At 44.8% G+C, this 20696-nt stretch overlaps 1 protein-coding gene across 1 annotated transcript; it reads right to left on the bottom strand.

The window, feature by feature from the left end:
* Positions 1-1735: 1735 nt before the first annotated feature.
* On the bottom strand, positions 1736-17329 carry LOC132890392 (alcohol dehydrogenase class-3-like). Its single transcript, XM_060927212.1, has 9 exons — positions 17312-17329; positions 15371-15472; positions 15030-15180; positions 7492-7579; positions 5215-5434; positions 3210-3470; positions 2959-3091; positions 2640-2778; positions 1736-1922 (listed from the first exon to the last, which is right to left on the bottom strand). Exons 1-9 carry the CDS (start codon positions 17327-17329, stop codon positions 1898-1900), a joined length of 1137 nt encoding a protein of 378 aa, XP_060783195.1. The 3' UTR covers positions 1736-1897.
* Positions 17330-20696: the final 3367 nt, after the last annotated feature.

Here is a 20696-nt window from a genome sequence, read left to right as displayed (position 1 = left end):
ATTAGTAGTCATGGCCTCGCCCATAACCCACTGTAGGGAGTGTCACAGTGCTGTTAGCCAGTCAGAAGTGATATGTTTACATGTCATGAATATTCATGAATAAGAGCTGAAATCCTGTCGTTCTCTCCCCACCCACTCCTCCACCAGACTAGAACAGCCTGAAACAGGAGAACCACAGCATTTTTTTCACCAAAACCGGCTCACAGGGCATTCATTCATACTAGAGACCACCGCACAATTAATGAAAAAACGATGCAATGAGACCTTTAATCTCGCTATTTTTACTTTCTCATCTCATCTCATCTCATTATCTGTAGCCGCTTTATCCTGTTCTACAGGGTCGCAGGTGAGCTGGATCCTATCCCAGCTGACTACGGGCGAACGGCGGGGTTCACCCTGGACAAGTCGCCAGGTCATCACAGGGCTGACACATAGACACAGACAACCATTCACACTCACATTCACACCTACGCTCAATTTAGAGTCACCAGTTAACCTAACCTGCATGTCTTTGGACTGTGGGGGAAACCGGAGCACCCGGAGGAAACCCACGCGGACACGGGGAGAACATGCAAACTCCACACAGAAAGGCCCTCGCCGGCCACGGGGCTCGAACCCAGGACCTTCTTGCTGTGAGGCGACAGCGCTAACCACTACACCACCGTGCCGCCCTGCTGGATAATTTTAGGCTTTTTTTAAATAAAATAAATATTTGATACAAATTTATCTCTGAGATGGTGCAGTTGCAGGGGAAATGTGTTATGGCAGAAACTGGCAGGTAAATTTCAGACGTTCTCAGTAACCACCGAAAACTTGAGTTCAGAGCTGCCTCCAAACATGGTTGCTCTGGACTACATTTCCCAAACACCACAGCACCCCTCATCTCCCAAATACTAGGAAGTGCACCTGGTTCCCATTTCCTCAGTAATCAGCCCTCTATATAAGCTCAGCAAACACTCTCCTCAGTTGTGAAGCATCATTCTGTGTCCTGGTGCCTGATCACACCAAGCCTTATTTACCAGTGCTGACCTCCTGGGACCTTGACCCTATTTCCTGTGATTATTTTGACTCTGCTTTCTTGCCTGATCTCTGAAATAGAGTTTGCACATTGACCGACCCAAATCTGACTACGTCCTCTGTTTGCTGATTTGGTTTCCAGTTGGCGACGTGCCCGTTCTCTCCTGCACTTACGTCCATAAGTGGCTGCACCCTGACAGATGTGAGGCAACAGGCAGGAGGTCAGGACATTAACTAAAGGATAGTACGAGGCAAACTCTATCCACTATCTATCTCGCTTATCTGTCAGGGTCGTGAGAGAAGCTGGAGCCAATCCCAGCTGATTTCAGGTGAGAGGCGGGGTTCACCCTGGGCAAGTTACCAATCTATCATAGGGTGAACACACCCCTTTTCCAACAATAGGGATTGGGTTCTGCTCTGGTTCATGCACCAAATTTTGAACCGTTCGGACATTTCTACTAAAAGTAAATTGGCTCCCAACTTGAAGAGTTGTTTTTGAGCTGGATCACCAGTAACTTAAAAAAAAAAACTTTACAGGTGAGAATACAATCTTAAAATGTCCAGAATTAAACACCCAGTCCTCTGAGATTTAGATCTGCTTGTAAAAAGATAAGAGGGAAATAATTGTAATTGCAGTCATATTTATTCTAATTTCAGACTGTAGTTTCATGTTTTTTATTTCAACAAAAAGTTTGATTTTTATTTCAGCATTAACACACAGACACATCTTCTGTCCTGAGTTTCCATCTTCATCACGGTGTTTCCTTTAAACTTTACAGAAGGACCAGCAGCTCTGAGGCCCACTGGGTAATGAGTCTGTTGTCATGGTGACTGATTTTATGTCTTCATGGTTAAAGAATTGAGATTCGAGGTTCACGGCTCACATTTTTATCACCGACCGAACACTGAGAAAGAAAAAGTCAGTGATAAGTTGGATAAGTGACTTTTTTCTTTATATTCAGCTTTCATTTTTTATAAATTGTCATCATTTTGTCTCATCTCATCTCATTATCTCTAGCCGCTTTATCCTTCTACAGGGTCGCAGGCAAGCTGGAGCCTATCCCAGCTGACTACGGGTGAAAGGCGGGGTACACCCTGGACAAGTCGCCAGGTCATCACAGGGCTGACACATAGACACAGACAACCATTCACACTCACACCTACGGTCAATTTAGAGTCACCAGTTAACCTAACCTGCATGTCTTTGGACTGTGGGGGAAACCGGAGCACCCGGAGGAAACCCACGCGGACACGGGGAGAACATGCAAACTCCACACAGAAAGGCCCTCGCCGGCCCCGGGGCTCGAACCCAGGACCTTCTTGCTGTGAGGCGACAGCGCTAACCACTACACCACCGTGCCGCCCTGTCATCATTTTGTGCTCATTTTAATTATAACACATTTAATCAGCAAACAACTTTTCAGTCAGTCAAACTGAACTAAAACGTAAAGAATGTAAGCTGTAAAGGGATGTAAATATAACTGTTTATAAAAATATTACTAGGTGATTAGAAACGAGCTAATCAAAGGGAATCTGACGTGTAGTTTGCTGTGCAGGAAGTAAAATTAATCCCACTGAATAAATAAGTTCTATTGGTCGTATTATGGTTATGTGACTCAGACCTTTTCCCGTTGATCATGAGTTCGAAGGCGTGGTTAATCTCCTTCAGAGGGAGCGTGTGTGTCACAAACTCATTCAGCAAGATTCGGCTGTTCATGTAGTCCTCCACCAGTTTGGGTACACTACACACACTCTTCCATCCTGTTCAGTACACACAGAAAAAAAAACAATATGGATATATCCATACATCCAATGCACTTTCAGCCATATTCGTTATTTTTTTGTTGTGGATTTTGCCTTCAGATTTTTAAACCAGAAGTTTAATATGAATAGATGTTACGAAGCTGTGAGTATCTACGTGATAAATTGCTCGTCTCTTACCACCCAAGACGGATCCTTTAAGCGTTCGTCCCAATAAGAGGTCCTTAGGGGACACCAAGATCAGGTTGTTTTCAGTCCATCCCACAATCACACAGGTTCCCCAGGCAGTATTGCAGCTCTCAAATGCTGCCCTCTAGTTGAGATAAAACACATTTTCATCAGAGTCTGAATCTGCACATTCTCATCTGTCTATAGTTGATAGTACAGCTGACGTCTGTAGCGGATGGCTCATGAATCAACCTCAAACCCACCATAAGTGTGACGTTCCCCACACACTCGAAGCTGTAGTCCACTCCTCCACTTGTCATCTCCATCAGCACCTCCTGAATGGGTTTGCTGTGATCGTTAGGGTTCACAAAGTCAGTGACACCGAACTTCTTGGCAACTTCACATTTCTCCGCATTGATGTCGACACCGATGATCCTGGAGGCTCCGGCAGCTTTACAGCCCATCACCGTGGCGAGACCGATGGCTCCCAAACCGAACACGGCACAGACAGAACCATGCTCCACCTACAGAAGCGGGGAGGAACAACCACAGGGTTTAGTAAATACAACCCCGATTCCAAAAAAGTTGGGACAAAGTACAAATTGTAAATAAAAATGGAATGCAATAATTTACAAATCCCAAAATCTGATATTGTATTCACAATAGAACATAGACAACATATCAAATGTCGAAAGTGAGACATTTTGAAATTTCATGCCAAATATTGGCTCATTTGAAATTTCATGACGGCAACACATCTCAAAAAAGTTGGGACAGGGGCAATAAGAGGCTGGAAAAGTTAAAGGTACAAAAAAGGAACAGCTGGAGGACCAAATTGCAACTCATTAGGTCAATTGGCAATAGGTCATTAACATGACTGGGTATAAAAAGAGCATCTTGGAGTGGCAGCGGCTCTCAGAAGTAAAGATGGGAAGAGGATCACCAATCCCCCTAATTCTGCGCCGACAAATAGTGGAGCAATATCAGAAAGGAGTTCGACAGTGTAAAATTGCAAAGAGTTTGAACATATCATCATCTACAGTGCATAATATCATCAAAAGATTCAGAGAATCTGGAAGAATCTCTGTGCCTAAGGGTCAAGGCTGGAAAACCATACTGGGTGCCCGTGATCTTCGGGCCCTTAGACGGCACTGCATCACATACAGGCATGCTTCTGTATTGGAAATCACAAAATGGGCTCAGGAATATTTCCAGAGAACATTACCTGTGAACACAATTCACCGTGCCATCCGCCGTTGCCAGCTAAAACTCGATAGTTCAAAGAAGAAGCCGTATCTAAACATGATCCAGAAGCGCAGACATCTTCTCTGGGCCAAGGCTCATTTAAAATGGACTGTGGCAAAGTGAAAAACTGTTCTGTGGTCAGATGAATCAAAATTTGAAGTTCTTTATGGAAATCAGGGACGCCGTGTCATTCAGACTAAAGAGGAGAAGGACGACCCGAGTTGTTATCAGCGCTCAGTTCAGAAGCCTGCATCTCTGATGGTATGGGGTTGCATTAGTGCATGTGGCATGGGCAGCTTACACATCTGGAAAGACACCATCAATGCTGAAAGGTATATCCAGGTTCTAGAGCAACATATGCTCCCATCCAGACGACGTCTCTTTCAGGGAAGACCTTGCATTTTCCAACATGACAATGCCAAACCACATACTGCATCAATTACAGCATCATGGCTGCGTAGAAGAAGGGTCCGGGTACTGAACTGGACAGTCCGGAGCTTGGAAAAGCTGTAGATAGCTTGCCTTGCCAGACTAAGTTCGCAACAGGTCCTCGTGTTGCATCACACTTAGGATGGGCGGGCCCAGGCTATGTCAGACCATGGATTCAGGAATAAAGCTGTTTGTCCACAAGCTCATGGTTAGAGTCGGGTGACCACAGGTTTGTGGATAGAGCTGTCTGACCACAAGCTCATGGACAGAGGTGGCCCACCTATAAATTGCCACCATATAAATAGTAAATAAAACTGATCCCTGAGGGTCACCTTGCTTTACAGAGCAGTGGGGGGTTAAAATTAAGTCTGCAACTCCATATCATGGAGTTTATTTAAAAAAAAAAAAGTGTGTGTCAGTACAGCACTGAGTTCATAAAAATTGAACGTATCTCACCATGACTCAGGAGTTTAAAGTCCTCTGTGAGGTGGCTGAGCGGATTAATCAGAAATGTAATATTCTCAAACTACAGTATTTAATCGCATGCTCAGGTTACTTATTAAACGTTGTTGAAACACACACACACACACTTACTTTGGCCGAATTTAGTGCTGCTCCGTATCCTGTAGCCACCCCACAGCCGAGGAGACACACTTTATCCAGCGGTGCGTCTCGGTGAATCTTAGCGACGTTGTATTCAGGAACAACGGTGTATTCGGAGAAAGTGCTCACACCAGAAAACTGATACACCTGCTGACCCTTACAGGTGAAACGACTCGTACCATCAGCTAGCACACACTGCTGAAGCTTCTCACTGAGAGAGACAGACAGACAGACAGTTAGAGAGATAAAAAAAAAAATCAGTATAATCAGTGAGTAATCTTATTGTCAGGGTCACTATTTAAACCTCCAGTGAGAAAACTGAGAGCAGTGAGGAGAAATACAATACACTACTCATTCCTGAAATTATATCTTCAATTCAATTCTATTGATATACTCATTTTAATAATATACATTATCATAGCACAGCTTTACAGAAACACAGCTATGGATGGAATTTCACTGTGCTGTAATGCATTTTTCTTCTAGATTTAGAAGAAAATAACCTTGACAGGAACAAGATTTAAAATATTCAAATATTACAACCCCGATTCCAAAAAAGTTGGGACAAAGTACAAATTGTAAATAAAAACGGAATGCAATGATGTGGAAGTTTCAAAATTCCATATTTTATTCAGAATAGAACATAGATGACATATCAAATGTTTAAACTGAGAAAATGTATCATTTCAAGAGAAAAATTAGGTGATTTTAAATTTCATGACAACAACACATCTCAAAAAAGTTGGGACAAGGCCATGTTTCCCACTGTGAGACATCCCCTTTTCTCTTTACAACAGTCTGTAAACGTCTGGGGACTGAGGAGACAAGTTGCTCAAGTTTAGGGATAGGAATGTTAACCCATTCTTGGCTAATGTAGGATTCTAGTTGCTCAACTGTCTTAGGTCTTTTTTGTCATATCTTCCGTTTTATGATGCGCCAAATGTTTTCTATGGGTGAAAGATCTGGACTGCAGGCTGGCCAGTTCAGTACCCGGACCCTTCTTCTACGCAGCCATGATGCTGTAATTGATGCAGTATGTGGTTTGGGATTGTCATGTTGGAAAAAGCAAGGTCTTCCCTGAAAGAGACGTCGTCTGGATGGGAGCATATGTTGCTCTAGAACCTGGATATACCTTTCAGCATTGATGGTGTCTTTCCAGATGTGTAAGCTGCCCATGCCACACGCACTAATGCAACCCCATACCATCAGAGATGCAGGCTTCTGAACTGAGCGCTGATAACAACTTGGGTCGTCCTTCTCCTCTTTAGTCCGAATGACACGGCGTCCCTGATTTCCATGAAGAACTTCAAATTTTGATTCGTCTGATCACAGAACAGTTTTCCACTTGGCCACAGTCCATTTTAAATGAGCCTTGGCCCAGAGAAGACGTCTGCGCTTCTGGATCATGTTTAGATACGGCTTCTTCTTTGAACTATAGAGTTTTAGCTGGCAACGGCGGATGGCACGGTGAATTGTGTTCACAGATAATGTTCTCTGGAAATATTCCTGAGCCCATTTTGTGATTTCCAATACAGAAGCATGCCTGTATGTGATGCAGTGCCGTCTAAGGGCCCGAAGATCACGGGCACCCAGTATGGTTTTCCAGCCTTGACCCTTACGCACAGAGATTCTTCCAGATTCTCTGAATCTTTTGATGATATTATGCACTGTAGATGATGATATGTTCAAACTCTTTGCAATTTTACACTGTCGAACTCCTTTCTGATATTGCTCCACTATTTGTCGGCGCAGAATTAGGGGGATTGGTGATCCTCTTCCCATCTTTACTTCTGAGAGCCGCTGCCACTCCAAGATGCTCTTTTTATACCCAGTCATGTTAATGGCCTATTGCCAATTGACCTAATGAGTTGCAATTTGGTCCTCCAGCTGTTCCTTTTTCGTACCTTTTGACTTTTCCAATCTCTTATTGCCCCTGTCACAACTTTTTTGAGATGTGTTGCTGTCATGAAATTTCAAATGAGCCAATATTTGGCATGAAATTTCAAAATGTCTCACTTTCAACATTTGATATGTTGTCTTTGTTCTATTGTGAATACAATATCAGTTTTTGAGATTTGTAAATTATTGCATTCCATTTTTATTTACAATTTGTACTTTGTCCCAACTTTTTTGGAATCGGGGTTGTATATGATATGTTCAGAAAATAATTATGTTGCAGTGATAAAGATGGAGTTTCTAGAGTTTAGTTGTGTTGATCAGGGGTTTTAATTGGATTTAAAAAAAAATCAACAAAAACAAAGTCCTCACCTGTTCTTTGTGCACAAGTTTGTCTTTGGACTCAGACAGAACTGACACTCATCACAGTAAGGTAGGAGGACAGGGATCACATTATCTCCTGGAGGGAAGAAGAAGAAGATTCAAAATTAATCAGGTCTTTCAGAAAAATAATCTCCACCTACACACCAAGGTTGCTGTTTCCCACACTGTCTGTATACCAGCCCTCCTCTACAGCTGGGGGTCTGGAAGTCTGGAGGACCTTCAGTGCTTCCACATAATGTTGGATGTCTGAAGCTTATCCTGAGACTCACCTGCTGTGATCTTGTGCCTCTTACTGGCATACTTACCAGACCAACTGCAGAAGCACTGAGGCCACAATCACGCAAATATTAACCCCATTTCCAGAAAAGTGGGGATATTTTCCAAAATGCAATAAAAGCAAAAATCTCATCATCTGTAGCCGCTTTATCCTGTCTACAGGGTCGCAGGCAAGCTGGAGCCTATCCCAGCTGACTACGGGCGAAAGGCGGGGTACACCCTGGACAAGTCGCCAGGTCATCACAGGGCTGACACACAGACACAGACAACCATTCACACTCACATTCACACCTACGCTCAATTTAGAGTCACCAGTTAACCTAACCTGCATGTCTTTGGACTGTGGGGGAAACCGGAGCACCCGGAGGAAACCCACGCGGACACGGGGAGAACATGCAAACTCCACACAGAAAGGCCCTCGCTGGCCACGGGGCTCGAACCTGGACCTTCTTGCTGTGAGGCAACAGCGCTAACCACCACACCCCCATGCCGCCCCAGATTCCACAATAAACAGGTTAAATGATAGCATGACTGGGTTTAAAAGGAGCAGCACCAAAGATTCAGTGTTTGCAAGCAAGAATGAGGTGTGGCTCACTGCTTTGTTCTAAAATTCATGAGAGAATTGCTTGTACATTCAAAAAGAACATTTCTCAACACAAGATTTTAGGTCTTTCAAAATCTACAGTCCATAATATTGTGAAAAGATTCAGGGAATTTGGAGACATCTCAGTGCGTAAAGGGTGAGGTCGGAAACCACTGTTGAATGTGCATGACCTTTGAGCCCTCAGGTGGCACTGCCTGAGAAAGGGTCATGCTAATGTGACAAATATAACCACATGGGCTCAGGAGGACTTTGGAAAACCGTCATCACTTAACACCGTCTGCTGCTGCATCCAGAAATGCAACCTGAAACTGTATTACACAAGGAGGAAGCCATTCATCAATTCTATAGAGAAACACTGCTGATTTCTCTGGGCCTGAACTCATCTCAGATGGACCAAAAGACAGTGGAAGCATGTGCTGTGGTCAAACGAGTCACATTTCAACTCATTTTGGGGAAAACCAGACATCAAGTTCTTAGTGCCAAAGGTGAACACAACCATTGATTTTGTCATTGATTTTGTTATCAGAGGGGTGCAAAGGTAGCATCTGTGATGGTATGGGGGGGGGTCAGTGCCCGCAGCATGGGGGAGTTACATGTGTGTGAAGGTATCATTGATATATTGGGGGATATATTGGGATTTTAGAGAGACATATCCCGGGTAGTCCATGCTTATTTGAGCAGGACAATGTCAGGCCACATTTTGCATGGGCTACAACAGTGTGGCTTTGTAGACACAGAGTGCATGTGCTTGACTGGTCTGCTGCCAGTCCAGATCTGTCTTCTACTGAGAATGTACGGTTCATCATGAAGAGGAGAATCTGACAACGGCGACTACGGAATGTTGAGCAGCTGAAGTCTTGTATCAAGCAAAAATGGACAAAAATTCCAATTGCAAAAGTACAACAATTAGCATCCTCAGATCCCATACAGTTAAAAAGAGTTATTAAAGGAAAGGTGATGTAACACAATAGTAAATGTCTGATTCTCTGTCCCAACTTTTTTTGAGTGTGTTGCAGGCATTGAATTCTAACTTTGTTCATATTTACAAATTACAATTAAGTTGATCAGTAAAACTTTTGAAAATATTTTCTTTGTACTTTTGTTACTTTTGTAGAGGTTCACCACCCACAGAGGTAGCAGTAGGGGTTTGGTGCAATGTGGATTGGGTGGCAGTCGAAGGCAGGGGCCTCGACGACCTGATCCCCGGTCACAGCGGCTGGCTGTTGGGACATGGAATGTCACTTCGCTGGGGGGGAAGGAGCCTGAGCTTGTGCGGGAGGTTGAGAGGTACCGGCTAGAGATAGTCGGGCTCACCTCCACGCATAGCATGGGCTCTGGAACCCAGCTCCTCGAGAGGGGCTGGACTTTCCACTTCTCTGGAGTCGCCCGTGGTGAGCGGCGGCGGGCTGGTGTGGGCTTGCTTATAGCTCCCCAGCTCAGCCGCCATGTGTTGGAGTTTACCCCAGTGAACGAGAGGGTCGCCTCTCTGCGCCTTCGGATTGGGGAGAGGGCTCTTGCTGTTGTTTGTGCCTACGGGCCAAATAGCAGTATAGAGTATCCGGCCTTCTTGGAGTCCCTGGGAGAGGTACTGAGGGGTGCTCAGACTGGGGACTCCATTGTGCTACTGGGGGACTTCAATGCTCACGTGGGCGACGACAGTGTCACCTGGAGGGGCGTGGTTGGGAGGAACGGCCTCCCCGATCTGAACCCGAGTGGTGTTTTGTTATTGGACTTCTGTGCTAGTCACGGTTTGTCCATAACGAACACCATGTTCGAGCATAGGGGTGTCCATAAGTGCACGTGGCACCAGGACACCTTAGGTCGGAGGTCGATGATCGACTTTATAGTCGTTTCATCTGATCTCTGGCCCTATGTCTTGGACACTCGGGTGAAGAGAGGGGCTGAGCTGTCAACTGATCACCACCTGGTGGTGAGTTGGATCCGCTGGCGGAGGAGGAAGTTGGACAGACCTGGCAGGCCTAAACGTATGGTGAGGGTCTGCTGGGAACGTCTGGCCGAGCACTCTGTTGGGGAGGTCTTTAACTCCCACCTCCGGGAGAGCTTTTCCCAGCTTCCGAGGGAGGCGGGGGACATTGAGTCTGAGTGGACCATGTTCTCTACCTCCATTGTGGACGCAGCTGTTCGGAGCTGTGGCCGCAAGGTCTCCGGTGCCTGTCGTGGCGGCAATCCCCGAACCCGGTGGTGGACACCGGAAGTAAGGGATGCTGTCAAGCTGAAGAAGGAATCCTATCGGGCCATGTTGACCTCCGGGACTCCTGAGGCAGCCGACGGGTATCGGCAGGCCAGGCGTGCTGCAGCTCAGGCAGTTGCGGAGGCAAAAACTCGGAACTGGGAGGAGTTCGGGGAGGCCATGGAGAAGGACTATCGGTCGGCCTCGAAGAAATTCTGGCAAACCGTCCGGCGCCTCAGGAGGGGGAAGCAGTACTCTGCCAACACTGTTTACAGTGCGGGTGGGGAGCTGTTGACCTCGACTGGGGACATTGTCGGGCGGTGGAAGGAATGCTTTGAGGATCTCCTCAATCCCACCGTCATGTCTTCCACTGAGGAGACTGAGGCTGATGACTCAGAGGTGGACTCGTCCATTACCCAAGCCGAAGTCACTGAGGTGGTTTGCAAGCTCCTCGGTGGCAAGGCACCGGGGGTGGATGAGATCCGCCCTGAGTATCTCAAGTCTCTGGATGTTGTGGGGCTGTCTTGGTTGACACGCCTCTGCGACATCGCGTGGCGGTCGGGGACAGTGCCTCTGGAGTGGCAGACTGGGGTGGTGGTCCCTCTTTTTAAGAAAGGGGACCGGAGAGTGTGCTCCAATTATAGGGGAATCACACTTCTCAGCCTCCCAGGGAAAGTTTACTCCAGGGTACTGGAGAGGAGAATTCGACCAATAGTCGAACCTCGGATCCAGGAGGAACAATGCGGTTTTCGTCCTGGTCGCGGAACACTGGACCAGCTCTATACCCTTCATAGGGTGCTCGAGGGTTCATGGGAGTTTGCCCAACCAGTCCACATGTGCTTTGTGGATCTGGAGAAGGCATTCGACCATGTCCCCCGTGGTATTCTGTGGGGGGTGCTTCGGGAGTATGGGGTTCGGGGCTCTTTGCTAAGGGCTGTCCGGTCCCTGTACGAACGGAGCAGGAGTCTGGTTCGCATTGCCGGCAGTAAGTCAGACCTGTTCCCAGTGCATGTTGGACTCCGGCAGGGCTGCCCTTTGTCACCGGTTCTGTTCATAATTTTTATGGACAGAATTTCTAGGCGCAGCCAGGGGCCGGAAGGAATCCTGTTTGGGAACCACAGGATTTCATCTCTGCTTTTTGCGGATGATGTTGTCCTGTTGGCTTCTTCAAACCAGGACCTTCAGCATGCACTGGGGCGGTTTGCAGTCGAGTGTGAAGCGGCTGGGATGAGAATCAGCACCTCCAAGTCCGAGGCCATGGTTCTCGACCGGAAAAGGGTGGCTTGCCCTCTCCAGGTTGGTGGAGAAGTCCTGCCTCAAGTGGAGGAGTTTAAGTATCTCGGGATCTTGTTCACGAGTGAGGGAAGGATGGAGCGTGAGATCGACAGGCGGATCGGTGCAGCCTCCGCAGTGATGCGGTCGCTTTACCGGTCCGTCGTGGTGAAGAAGGAGCTGAGCCAAAAGGCGAAGCTCTCAATTTACCGGTCGATCTACGTTCCGACTCTCACCTATGGTCATGAGCTTTGGGTAATGACAGAAAGAACAAGATCGCGGATACAAGCGGCTGAAATGAGTTTCCTTCGCAGGGTGGCTGGGCGCTCCCTTAGAGATAGGGTGAGAAGCACAGTCACTCGGGAGGAGCTCGGAGTAGAGCCGCTGCTCCTCCACATCGAGAGGAACCAGCTGAGGTGGCTCGGGCATCTTTTTCGGATGCCTCCTGGATGCCTCCCTGGGGAGGTGTTCCAGGCATGTCCCCCTGGGAGGAGGCCCCAGGGAAGACCCAGGACACGCTGGAGGGACTATGTCTCTCGACTGGCCTGGGAACGCCTCGGTGTTCTTCCCGAGGAGCTGGCCGAGGTGTCTGGGGAAAGGGAAGTTTGGGCTTCCATGCTTAGACTGCTGCCTCCACGACCCGGTCCCGGATAAGCGGAAGAAGACGAGATGAGACTTTTGTTACTTCAATAAAAGTTGACGTGAATTAACAAATCACAGATTTTTGTTTTTATTGCATTTTGGAAAATATCCCAACTTTTCTGGAAATGGGGTTAGTCATCATCAGCTGTCCATCGCTAGTGATGATGACTGCTTCATTAGGACACACAGAAATGCAGCTGGGCCAAAAGGCCCACACCAGAGTGACAGAGCTGTCCACAGGGGTGGCACATATGGCCTGGCTGAGCCACCATGGAATGCCTGGGCTTGTGAGCTCTGATATACTATTCTCTCCTAGCGAAGTGCCTTGCACAGTAAGGTAAGACAAACAATGTCATGTCCCCATTGTGTTGTCTCTTTGGACCTCTGGACCTGATGTCAAGTGGTGCACAAATGTGCCACAGACTTGATGGGTATAGAAGTTGCCCTGCAGTGACAACTGACTTGCCAAGTGATGCCATCCATTGGCCATTTGAGTGGCTCTTCCGCATGCCATCTGGTGGTGTGCCATTGACCCTGTTGGGTTCATCTGCCACACTGCACTGAAAAGTGCACAGCTGCCAGCACCTTATTGGTGATGTATTATTTAACCCATAGCTGGAACCCAGGCAGGTGCTATCACTCTGGGTCAGAGCAGACCTGGGAGCAATGGTGATTAAGCGGTAACTCCACTTTCCCCAGTACTCAAGTCCTCCTGGACCTGAGACTTACCACTGGTAGCAGTTTAAAGTCACACCCAGGACTAAATGTCAATGGAGTTAGTACAGCTATGCTGGGTAGGTCATGTCATCAGACTCCCCAGGACCAACAGTCAGGGGCCTCATGGTCAAGGTTCAGCAGGTAGGCAGAAGAAAAGGTATAAAGATCAGGTGAACCTTTCACTAAAGAAGTGCTATATAAGATCTGAGAACCTGCAGAGTGAATCTGCTGACTGTGACACCTGGCAGCGGCTCATTGTTAGTGGGATGCGTACAGTGGAAGAAGAGAACAGGACTAGAAGGAGATAGCATAAGAAACTGAAGAAGAACACACCAGACTATACAGCTACCACCACTATCACTGATAAATACCCCACCTGTAACACAACATGGGGTTCTGGGACTAGATGATTAGAGTGGTTAGGTGTCTTAGACAGGCTTGTAGTACTTGAGTCTGACTCGTGCCCTACTTTTAAGGACTCATGACTTGACTTGGACTTGAGCACTGATGACTCAGACTTGTGCATTAACTGCATTTGGACTTGTAAATTGGAGACGAGGACTCAGATTTTTTCTTTATTTTTTGTAACATGCCATAATAATTTGGCATAAGATATTTATATCCACATTGATTTTTATACTAATTTCGTGCAAGAGAATGCACATTCACCTGTTCATACGTCATGTTCAGGAACAAACTAACGTTAATGGCACTAAAATGCCTGGAGAGACGCCCCTAGGATTGTCCGCGTTGCTTATACAGACTTCTCGTGCAGTGGGAAAAAATGCACTGCTGTGTGTTCCAAATGTAGAAGAACTATCGAGGAGACGACGGGGACGACCTCGAACTTCAATCACCATTTGGCAAGACTCCACCCAGAGAAGGAAGTGACACACGATGTTCATTGCGCTGTTGATAGTGGGCGGGGCTTGCTGAGTGATGAACTAGTGAGTGTTCACCCTCTCTTATGTTATTTGCCCTGTTGATAGTGGGCGGGGCTTGCTGAGCGATGAACAAGCTTTTTATCTGTAACCTATTAACTAAAATGGGGCAGTTGCACGGTAACGTTAGTCCAACACAGTAGCAGAGACGCTTTCACATAAAGGCAGCAACAGCCACCATCACATGGTGCAGCTGGAGTCTTGTTCTCGGACTCGACTCAGATCAATTATGGACTCAACTTGGACTCGACTCGAAATATTCTGTAATGACTTGAACTTCGGACTTGAACACTGGGAACTCGGGACTGGACTCGGACTTGAGGTTTAGTGACTCGACTACAACACTGGTCTTAGAACCTACCATTACAGGAGAAAAATGGATATTATCATCAGATTACGATGGACAACAAGTAAAGCCAGTATCTCACTGGGCTGCAACAGCCTGCGACTAGTTGGAGACACAACAATTGCGATAAAATATGCGAATTAGCGACAATTTTCACTTGGAATCACACTGATTTGATATCCACATATTTTATCGGAATTGTTGTGTCTCCAACTAGTTGCAGGCTGTCGCAGCCCAGTGAGAACTGGCTGAACTCGCACTTCCTGTCTCACGGACACTGACTTGAGAAGGGTTCGTGACGGCTTTGTAACACCAGCGATGCATTTGTGGTTATTTTGAGAGAAATTTTGTCGCATGAATTTTTTGAACATGTTAAAAATTTCAGCGACGAAGAAGCGACACTTTGCGACTCGTGCAAGGAAATTGAGAAGCCCCGCGAATGTTTCAAGACACTTTTGAAACTCTCTCGAGAATGACATTCGCAATTTGTCACAGTCCAGTGAGATACGGGCTTAAGTGGGTGTGTGTGCAGTGTACCTGGCTGCACAGTGGTCACCCCCGGGCCGACACTCTCCACCACACCAGCAGCCTCATGACCCAGAATGAGGGGAAATGGTATAGTCCTCACTCCTTTCCCACAATCATTCAGAAGTGTCCAGTCTGTGTGACACACACCGCTTGCTGCTATCTGCAAAACCACATGCAACACACACACACACGCGCACACACACACACACACGCGCGCGCACACACACACACACACACACACACACACACACAGCTTAAATCAGTGGCTGCATTCAAAACTCGAGGCTATAACCAAGATTCTACAGAACAGAAGGAACACTCTCCTGTTAGTCCTGAGGAGAAACACAGACCTTAATTCTGACTTCATGGTCTTTAGGTGGAGCAACTTCCACTTCTTCAACAGACAGAGGCTTCCCAGGTTCCCACGCAACAGCTGCTTTACACCTGATGACCTAAAACACACACACAGAATGGTGCTGTTATTGAGTGTCATTAGGTTTATATGTAAACCACTCAGACATGAGTGAGGCACCAGGTTTGTGTAGAACCCTGCAACCCTGCAGAGGAACCTTTATAGGTGATTTGAAATTTCTGTAGAGTTACTATCTTTTATGACGACTTGTCTGTTACAGGTTTTACAGTACATGTCCCCTGACTTTTGTCAGCACTCTGCACTACTACCTCTATGTCTGTCGAACCCATGCCCCTAAATTTACCTGCTACCAAATTAACTGTGATTTGGTGAAGTGCAGCAAACTTAACTACAGTCAGTTACGGTCATGATCAATGAGTTCATAACATATGTTTAAAAAGATATCTTAACAAGTCTTTTCATAGTAACTGCAAACTTGGACAATTATTAATATAGTAAACTCAGCGTAAACATCATTGGACATCATTGTCAGTCCCTGAGGGAACCCTCCCAAAGGGATCAATAAAGTTTTATCTAATCTAATCTAATCTAATCTAATCTAAAACCATGTAGGAACAATTAAATCATTATCTCACACAATCCTAATGTGCACATTTGATTCCTCAAACATTGAGTAAATCACCAATTCCCCGTCCTTCCACTGAATATAGTCAGTGCTGTTGCTGTTGCTGTGTTGTCAGCACTGGATGATCGAGACCACAGTGATAAGTGCATTAAAATTAACTGGAAAAAACAACAACACGTGGATCCGTTCTAAATGTTCTCATGGATGTCACGTGGCCACTTATTGAATATCTATCCAGTTCAACACACTACATCCTGTAGCAGGAGAATTATTCATAATGATTATTATTAATCATACTAATGTACATTATTTATTAAACACTGGATTTACCAAATTGTTTTTGTTGATGTTTTATAAAAGCAATAATCTGCTCAAGGGTGTGTGTTACAGTGATTTTATCACAGGTATGGTGATTTTATTCCACTTCATACCTTGACATGAGACAAAATCAGTGCAAGACACATCCTCGAGTGGTGTATTGCTTTAATAAACAACTACAGGTAGTCGTCGACTTACGACCGATTGACTTTACGACCGTCTGGTTATGACTGGCAAGTGTTTCCCAGCTGAGCGTACGACAGTTTCCGCCCCAGCTCCCGGTAGCGCCTCTCGCTGCGTACAACAGTTTCCGCCCCAGCTCCTGGCAGCGCCTCTCGCTGCGTACAACAGTTTCCGCCCCAGCTCCCGGCACATGCGCAGTCTCTCTTGCGCTCCCTCACTCCGTCATACAGTTTCCGCCCCAGCTCCTGGTTTATGAAACGAGCAAATGCTCCCGCCAGCCCGAGCGCTGCAACAGCTGATGATGACGTAGACGACCCACAGCCAAGCACCAGTGATGCCAGCGGTCACTAAATTTTGTATTTTGCTATGTTTTACATTTGGATTTTGGTATGTTTCAAACTAAAATGTTTTCTATTTTTCACACTTGTATTTTGTATTTTTTATTTTGCACATACGAATTGTACTGTACGCAGTGTAGTATGCAGTGTTTGACTTAAACCAAATAATGAGCCAAGGTAATGAAATAAGAAAATGTTGATAAAATAAGACTTTAAGATGATTACAATATCATTACACATCACAATATACTTACATTCATTTAACATAGGCCGACTTACGACCAGATCAGTTTACGACCGGTCAGTCGCAGCCAAACGCAGTCGTAAGTCGACGACTACCTGTATTGTGTTCATTTTAGGTCATAAAAGTGCATTTTATATTAAGATATTTTATATTATAAGGTACATTCATCAGCAACAGAAGAAACAACTTCAGTAATAAATCAGTTCCTACCTTATTCTCAGTTCCCATTTTGAAAATAATCAGATCTTTAGTTACAAGCCCTTAAAAAGCAACACACACACACACACACACACACACACATACACACACACAACTTATTGCACATTCAGTATAAGTTAAAAGGGTACACTAGTTAATGTACACTTTATTTATTATAATATCTTATTTTTAGTAGTGCATCATTTAGAGTTACAGAGACACATGACATTACCTGTGCAGAAGTGTGTGTGCAGAAGTGTGTGTGCAGAAGTGTGTATGCAGAAGTGTATGCTTTTATGTTAACCGTGTTATGTAAGGGTTAATGTCCAGTGACTTAGTCATTATTGCAAAATAAACCCTGCCAGGGTGAGAGAAACATCTGCTTGGTGTGGCGAAACTGGTACACACAGGTCTGATTGCAGAGGTGGACAGTAACAAAGTGTTGGGTCAAAATTTATTATATGTAGATTATGATCAGAATATGAATCAGAATCAGTAGGTTAAATCAGGATATATGTAGGTATATGTAAGTTTAGTGAAATAGTGATTCTTAGCTTATTCTGTGTTAAAATTTAGTTTGAAATGACCTTAGGTCCGGCTGGACATTGTTTGGGAACATTTTGTTTATGAATGTGTATTTTGGAACAGAGAAGTGTCTGAAGGTCTGTTTTAGTGTCAGATCGACTCATACCACACTCAAAAATAGTAGAATTAAAGTTCATGATTATGCTTATTCATTCAGTTGAATCTTAGGTCATGGCTTCATAAAGGCTATGAAATACACTGAAATATATTGAAATATACTATGGTAATGATTAATGTTAGTTTTATAGATCCCGTAATTAATGAATACATTCCGTGATTAATGTTAGTTTCATAGTTCTAGATTAGTTTCATAATGACATTATAATTATAATTAAGATCTTATGATTCTAAGGATTTTTAGTTTAAGAGCATTAACCTAATTTAGTTATAAGTTTAATCCTGTTAGTGGTTTAATTGTTCTCTCTCTCTCAGACATATTCTTAAGTTGTTAAGAAGGTTAAGTTGTTCTTATTTTTTATGTTTATTCTCTTATAACATTCCTTATTAAGAACTGATTGTTATTTGTTATTTTACTTATGTTGATGGAATCAAGATAATCAAGATGTAATTTACTGACTGGCCACACATTCATGTATTAAGAATCATTCATGTTAATTATTAAGAATTATTCAGATGATCCTTTCTGTGCAAACTTTGTGTGCCTTTGACCTTCTACAGTATCTATGTTTAACATTCCACACTATTCCGAGAATCAGACATAATATTAATTATAAGCCAAAACTCTGATATCTATCTGTACCTTACTGTCAGCAAAAATATGTTATTATATTATTATGATTGATTCAAGATCATTACACACTTCTACATAGACACACACACATAGACACACACACACACACACACGAAGACAAAACATAAACACAGCAACACTATAAGACATTCCCACAAATGTTTTCATTCGGACGAAGCGAGCGAATAAACTGGCATGTGAACAACCCACACGTGTTCTCCTGTCCGTTTCTGAGCGATTCGTCTCCTTGTCTCCTTGTCTACTTCGGGCCTGAAGGGAAGGCATTCACGAAGGAATCCAGGGTCTCTTTCTGGGTGAACCCAACAATTTGGTGTCAGAAGTGCGATACTGCCAACCAGGTGAGTAAATTTAATTTTAATTTATAATTTGATTGGTTATTGATTGGTTGACCGCCTGGTTGGTAGTAATTTCAAAAAATAGAGACCCGTAAATTCAGGTTGGTAATCCTCGTGTGGAGGCACGGGACGTAAGGAACCTCGTAGACTGGAGATTAGATTAGACCTTTATTTATTTTAGACTCTTGTTTACGGGACGAGACGGGGCTAGTAGAGCCACGGGATTGGGCTGGTAAACCTCGTAATTTGTTTACGGGACGGTGAGCCTCGTGAAGACACTTCAAGGGGGAGAACTGTCACGAGAAGAGCGCGCTTTTAATCTTTGATTCCTTCGTGCGGCCATGGGGGGTAGTTGTGGTAGTAAAGAGGTACTCAGATCCGATTCTGAAGACACTCCACGGGATTGGATGAATCGATGTGATTTGGGATTCTATACTGCTCCTTGGCTGGACCTTCTAGCCGATTGGTCTACGAAACAATTTCAGTCTCGGTTAATTTATCCTCGTGCAGGGACTTTTAGACCAGAGTATCTCATTTCGGCACACAAACAGATATATGAAGGATTTGGCAACCCAGAATGGGATTATGATTACATGACCAAAGGTTATTTAGAGTGGATTAGAATGAAGCCAATTTGGGATCATTTTCATAAAATTAAAGAGACGAAAGAACAAAAGAATTCAATACCACATCCCAAGCGCAATGCAGAGGTGAAACCTGCTTTATTTCGATCCCTAGCCTCTGCTCCTCCGCTGATCGAGGAAACAAGAAACATTCCTGTAGATACACCGGCGAACGCTTCATGTCCCGCTGATAACGTTCCTAGCGTATCTCATAACACAGGCGCTAGAAGGAAAACTGTAATGAGCAGAAGAAACGAGACGAACGGCTCTAATACGGATTCTGACGATGAAATAAACACAGCTTGTGTGTGGGCGCGAAGAGGAAAAGGATTTAAGATCTATCCGCCTTCAGCATCAGAATTAAAAGACATTATCAAGTTATTGCCTTCGATAAACAACCCAGTCAATTTCGTAGACATGCTCATAAGAATGTGCAGGCACAAACAAATGGTTGGTGCAGATTATCGTCTTCTCATGCATGCTGTTCTCAGTGATAAATATGATGAAGATGCATTACTAGCCGCCGTCCCTTGTTTGAAACCGGAGAATGACGACTATGCCGTGACGGAGGTTAAGGAGGAGGAAAATGGGCAGACTACGACCAAACAAGTAATGAAGTTTTACTGGAAAGATATTGATAGAGATATGAGAGAATTAAGGGAACAATTGACGCGTTATCTGCTCTCAAGAAGACAGGCTAGCCGTGATCTTTCACAGGTTACTAATTGTAAACAGGAGAAGGCTGAACTCACTTCCAAGTTTTTGACACGCTTTAGCGAGACATGGACTTGTTTGGGAAATATGCCACTGAACCAGCAGCAAAGCAATCCTCTCTTTATCTCGACATTTCTGAATAATTGTCGTCCTGATGTGCAGAAGGTGTTGAAACATCATTTGAGTGACCGGAGTAATATGATAGTGAGAGCTCTAGGGGAGAAGATTAGAATTTTGGAGGGAGATGATCTTTTGGATACTAAGCAGGTGGCTTGTCTTTCCGTTGCTAGTGGTTACTCACAACAGAATTGGGGTGATCCACAAGGTCGGGCGGGGAATAAGGGATTCCCCAGTGATAGATTGTGCTA

The sequence above is a fragment of the Neoarius graeffei genome, chromosome 8 (genome assembly GCF_027579695.1).
Source record: "Neoarius graeffei isolate fNeoGra1 chromosome 8, fNeoGra1.pri, whole genome shotgun sequence".
Taxonomy (NCBI): Eukaryota; Metazoa; Chordata; class Actinopteri; order Siluriformes; family Ariidae; genus Neoarius; species Neoarius graeffei.
This window is presented reverse-complemented; position numbering and strand designations above follow the sequence as displayed.

Bases quoted from the DNA above. Each gene is read 5' to 3' on its own strand.
- LOC132890392 (XM_060927212.1), bottom strand. The intron at 5,435-7,491 runs GTGAGGACTTTG...TGTCTCTCTCAG, and splicing joins AACTTGTGCACAAAGAACAG to TGAGAAGCTTCAGCAGTGTG. The intron at 2,779-2,958 runs GTAAGAGACGAG...TGTACTGAACAG, and splicing joins TAAAGGATCCGTCTTGGGTG to GATGGAAGAGTGTGTGTAGT.